At 40.4% G+C, this 5,938-nt stretch overlaps 1 protein-coding gene across 1 annotated transcript; it reads left to right on the top strand.

Annotated features, from left to right (window-relative positions):
• The first annotated feature begins 1,616 nt into the window (after positions 1-1,616).
• Positions 1,617-2,772, top strand: LOC107730780 (transmembrane protein 121-like). The gene has a single exon (XM_016541715.1). The coding sequence runs from the start codon at positions 1,770-1,772 to the stop codon at positions 2,718-2,720; it is 951 nt and encodes a 316-aa protein (XP_016397201.1). The 5' UTR covers positions 1,617-1,769; the 3' UTR covers positions 2,721-2,772.
• Positions 2,773-5,938: the final 3,166 nt, after the last annotated feature.

The raw sequence follows: 5,938 nt of genomic DNA, 5'->3' as shown, positions 1-5,938 counted from the left end.
GAGATTCCCCCTGGGGGAGCCATAGACAGATGTGGAGCCCCTGGAGCCACTGACCCCATGTCCGTATGATCTATGGATGGAGACCACCATGCCTCAAGAGTCAATCTTCCACTGCTGAGCAATTCCACATTGGCAGACGCAAACAAATGTTGCTCGGTAATTGCTGAGTATCTACAGTCTGAACGTTCAGTTCCTATGCTCGATTTTCTCAGTTACCTTCCTGTTACGAGAAAAATAACCTACCACAACCGTACTTAGCCTGGAGAACTCTGACCCACAATCCAGCAAATGCATGCAAAGCTTCCGGGAAAGCCCATGTATCCTCACATCACCTTCCAATCGCATGACCGTGAAAGAGGAAAGTTATGGCGTCTCATCAAGAATGCTGAGGTCGGGCAGGCGTGCGGTCTAACAGGATCAATACAACCTCACTGATTTATGGGCAGATTTCTCTTCCATTTAGTGCGCTGAGGAAGAATCATCTGCCAAGACCAAGATTGTGAAACCAAGTCCCTTCGGTCCTTTAAGAATTGCATTTCCATTGCAAAGTAGCCCTGTTCTAGACCTTTTTGGCTCTTTGTATCATTTAAGACTATTTCTTCAGATTTACAATCAATACGACTCTTGCAATACAGTGTGAATTAAACTGTCAGTCGGAAGCAATTGGCTTTTTAGTAGGATAAGTTCTTTTTACTTTGTTCCTGGTTCAAGTTTACTAAATATTGGAAATGCAAATGCCTTCAAAATTCACAGAACTGGGTTGAAAAAGCAGCACCTCCAACCAGCGAAGCTTGACCCTGCTGATTAATAGGCCAAGTCTGACCAAGACTGTGAAACAGGTCTCTTTGGTTTTCAAAAGTTGCATTTCTATTGAAACGTAATTCTGCTTTAGACCTTTTTTGAAACTTTGTATCATTTTACACTATTTCTTCAGATTTACAGTTAATCTGAGAATAATCATCTGCCAAAACCAAGACTGTAAAACGGGTCTCTTTGGTTCGCAAAGCAGTGAATCAAACTGTCAGTTGGAAGCAACTGCTTTTTTGGTCAAATAAGTTATTTTTACTTTGTTCCTGCATCAAAATTACAAAACATTGGAAATATAAATGCCTTCAAATTTAGCAGAACTGGGTTGAAAAGGCAGCCACTCCTACCAGCACATTAAAGCTTGACCCTGTTGATTAATGGGCAGATTTCTCTTCCATTTAGTGCATCAGGGAAGAACTATCTGCCAAGACCAAGACTGTGAAACAGGTCTCTTCGGTTTTCAAGAGTGGCATTTCTATTGAAAAAGTAATCCTGCTCTGAACCTTTTTTGGAACTTTGTATAATTTAGCACGGCTTCTTCAGATTTACAATCAATCAGAGAAGAATCATTTGCAGAGATCAAGATCGTGAAACTAGGTCTCTTCAGTCTTCAAGAGTTGCATTTCCATTGCAAAGTAGCCCTACTGTATACCTTTTTTGGCCCTTTGTACAATTTAACGCTATTCCTTCAGATTTACAATCAATACAACCCTAGCAAAGCAGTGTGAATCAAACTGTCAGTTGGAAGAAATTGGCTTTTTGGTAGAGTAATTTCTTTTTACTTTGTTCCTGGGTTAAGTTTACGAAATACAGGAAATGCAAATGCCTTCAAAGGGTTGAAAAACAATCGCTCCAACCAGTCCTGCAAAGCTCGACCTGCAACTTCAAGAGTCCTTCAAACCCAAGTGCAATAGAGTGGACGACATTGCTGTGAGTGAGTGCATGCGGTGGTGGCCCTCAGCATGGTGTTGCCACCACCGGACAAGCGGCATGTGTGTCTTACCACCTTTGTCATCATGACCAGCATGGCCTTCATGGATGCCTACCTGGTGGAGCAGAATCAGGGGCCACGAAAGATCGGCGTCTGCATCATTGTCCTTGTTGGGGATGTCTGCTTTCTTATTGTCCTCCGGTATGTGGCGGTTTGGGTTGGAGCAGAAGTGCGGACGGCTCGACGAGGATACGCTATGATCCTTTGGTTCCTCTATATCTTCGTGCTGGAGATCAAGCTTTACTTTGTCTTCCAGAACTGTAAGGCTGATCGCAAGAGTCTGGAGACTGTCGCCCGGAAGGCTTTGACTTTATTGTTGTCCATTTGTGTGCCAGGCCTCTACCTGGTTCTGGTGGCTCTGGACAGCATGGAATATGTCCGTACCTTTCGGAGGAAGGAGGACATGAGGGGTCGGCTCTTCTGGGTGGCTTTGGACTTGCTGGACCTGCTGGATATGCAGGCAAATCTTTGGGAGCCACAGCGGACGGGTTTGCCCATTTGGGCGGAAGGTTTGATGTTCTTCTACTGCTACATTTTGCTTCTGATTCTTCCCTGCGTGTCCCTGAGTGAGATCAGCGTGCAGGGTGACCACGTGTCCCCTCAGAAGATGATGCTCTATCCTCTTCTCAGTCTGGTCACCATTAACATCGTCACCATCCTCATACGTGGCGTCAACATGGTGCTCTTCCAGGACAGCCGGGTTTCCACCATCTTCGTTGGCAAAAACGTGGTGGCCATTGCGACCAAGGCATGCACCTTTCTCGAGTACCGGAAACAGTCGCGTGAATTCCCAAATCGAGAGAACGCAACCGGAATTCCCATGGAAGTCCAGCAGAACTCGGTGGGACATGGACAAGCTCTTCCGAATGCTACGAGCCTCCCACATGAACCCACTCCAGCACGGGAGATTATGGATACATGACCAAGGAACCAAAATGAAGGATTTTGTTTGACTTGGAGCCAACAAGAAGCATTCGAACCACCAGATAAGAACTGATTAACTGTTTTGGGGTCCAGAATTATGAGGTGCTGCATCCTGTTGTGGACAGAGGTAAATCAGCCAAATATGAGCTGTGTTGTTCAAAGAAAAACATTCAGTGTTTTATCATTCGTTCACCACAGTTGGCAACAAAGAACCAAGTGCTGTTTTCTTTCTGTACTGTAGCAAAATGACTGTGGTGCAAAATACTTGTTTGAGAGACCAAACTGTTTCCATCCACTTTTTTGTGTGTGACTTCCTGTTGTTGAGGTGCATCAGATATTTTCCACTCTTGCAAGTAATGAATGGGGGAATGGAAAAAGAGTGCAATGAATTTATCATTGAGGGAACTAGTTAGGTCAGGTTGATGTTTATGACCAAATGTTGGGGAGTAGTCCTACATGCCTGCAGTATGTGTTTGCGCTTGTGTTTTATGATGTGTTGACATTTAAAGAAATGAGAATAAGAGGAAAAAGTAAGAAATTTGTGTGCGATGACCTTTATGGAATTGTATAGGAAAAAGTCAGTGAATGCACTACCACTTGGTTGGTATATGGATTATTATTGCTATCATTGTTATTATAATTATTATATATACCACTTGTGTACTTGCTTTTTTTACACTTTTGTTTGAGGATTCAGTTGTATTTAATAAAAAAAAATTGAAAAAAATGTTTGTTTGTTTTTTTTACATCTGCAAAGTATTTTTATGCTAACAGAATTACTAGTCCAGGGTTGCCGAGTCTGCATTCCCATGGAATTTTTCCCCTGCGAGTTAATGGTTTGACATACTGCATAAATTATATTTGAATTGAAATATTTTATATTCTACAAATGATAAAACTGTGGTAGATGTTAAGTTTTTTGAAGGACGGCCATGGGTAAGGAGCCTTTGAGCTGTCTTTATGATCACTACAATATAGTGGTTTTCAATTTGCATAACAATGACTGTGAAATATGTATTTTAGGTATGGCAATTGCATATTTCGAGTTCTGATCGAGTTTGGATATGGTCACTGGGCTATTTTTGATTGGCCAACGGGCCAGTTTTGTTACGCAGACCTGGCAACCCCTGTGCTGGCCGACCACCCCACACATTTTCTCCACATGAACAGAGGATCACAGCGTTTCCATCTCAGCCCTTTTTTAAACCAGTTCTTCTATTGTTTGAGTAAACACATCGTGTCTGCGGAAGCGGATGGAAAGGTAAATGGCATTTGGGAAAATGAAATAAATTACGCGTGGCCCCCATCAGCAGGGACTCACCTTTTTAAAGCCACACAGCGTGAAACTTTCGAGTTCTGATCGAGTTTGGATATGGTCACTGGGCTATTTTTGATTGGCCAACGGGCCAGTTTTGTTACGCAGACCTGGCAACCCCTGTGCTGGCCGACCACCCCACACATTTTCTCCACATGAACAGAGGATCACAGCATTTCCATCTCAGCCCTTTTTTAAATCAGTTCTTCTATTGTTTGAGTAAACACATCGTGTCTGCGGAAGCGGATGGAAGGGTAAATGGCATTTGGGAAAATGAAATAAATTACGCGTGGCCCCCATCAGCAGGGACTCACCTTTTTAAAGCCACACAGCGTGAAACTGATTCCTAAAACTCTAAGGCCTGGACACTGCGGAATTAAACAGCCTTCCCTCTGTACGCAGTGCGAAACCCATTTACCATCCACGTCTGATTTATTCAGCATATGTAGCGACCTGATGTATTCTATTTCAGCAACATTAATTTATTGCCACCTGCATATATGGTGGGCGGTCTCGGTTGATGTTGACTCACTCCGCTGCGTATTGTGTTTTTTGAGAATTTCTCTACTTTAGCGTCCACCCACTATCTGACAGCATGAATTTCTCTCCGTGGTATAATGTTTCAAATGGCAACATACCATATACTTTATACTATTTAGAAAAAACACAACACTGATTGCATGTTTTTCTGAATCAGAACAGAACAGAAGACACATGCCCCAAAATCATAATAGTCTTTTAGCATTATACGCATGTACACGTGAGAATGACTAATTATAATTTCAAGGTGGTCAAGATGTGCAACACTGAAAACTTTATAATTGTATAAATTATATAAATACTGTAAAAGAAATTGTATAAATACTGCAAAACACATTTGTGCCACACTTACATTTTTGTTTGCTGCATCTTTGACAAGTTAAACATATTCTGTTGTTCACAGATCAACTATTTAAGATAGTTTTAGTGAAATAATGAGGATCAAAGGCAAAAAGGGTTTTTCAAACATCAAAACAATAAAAGGTTAATAATACAGCTTTAATTTTTTTTTTTTTTTCTCCGTACATTAGAATGGCTCCTGTTTTATTTTTTTCTAAGCAAAAAATAATGACTTTCATACATTTATCACCATGATTTACAAAAGACACCCACTAAAATGACATTCAGTGTAACTTCACAGTGATGAGCAAAGAGATGGAGGAACATCATCTTTCATTCGAAATGCATCAATAAACCCCCGTTCAGATGTCAGCAGCCCCTCAGGCATTCTTACATTTGCTTTACAGCATTAAAGATTCAGCCTCGCTCTAAAACCAGTCAAAGGGTCGCAAGCCTTCAAATGTGTGTTTAGTGCTCAAAAAATGACAAAGAGAGAAAGATGGTAATACTTGACTTGAGGCTTGTATATATAATGCATTAGAAAAAAGTATTCTCAATGCATGATAAGTACGTTCGCATTGCATTTCATCATCTTTTCACTGCAAATGTAACCGGTTGCACTTTCAAAAGAGCCTAAAGCATTACAGCGCAGGATTGAAGAAATGATACTGGGTGTCAATCATGTGTTTTAATAGATTAAAGTCTTTATAAAAGCAAGTACTGTATTGCATAGGTTACTTCTGGCAAAGGAAACCTGAAAATATCAGAACATTTATTTATTTATTTATTTATTTAGTCATTTAGCAGACGCTTTTATCCAAAGCGACTTACAAATGAGGACAATAAAAGCAGATTTTTATTTTAGATTTTGTTAAAGTTTTAGTAATTTTGTTGTTTTTTTGTAAATAGTTTTAGCTATTTTAGTACATAAAGTTAAACTAAAAAGTATTTTTATTCTATAATTATTTTAAATTGTAGTTTTAATTTTAGTTAGAATTAAGTATAATAACCCTGAGATGCAT

This window comes from Sinocyclocheilus rhinocerous, unplaced genomic scaffold (genome assembly GCF_001515625.1).
Source record: "Sinocyclocheilus rhinocerous isolate Xijiao unplaced genomic scaffold, SAMN03320098_v1.1 scaffold2082, whole genome shotgun sequence".
In the NCBI taxonomy this organism is placed as follows: Eukaryota; Metazoa; Chordata; class Actinopteri; order Cypriniformes; family Cyprinidae; genus Sinocyclocheilus; species Sinocyclocheilus rhinocerous.
The sequence above is the reverse complement of the archived record's forward strand: the minus strand, read 5'-3'. Positions and strand labels throughout refer to the sequence as shown.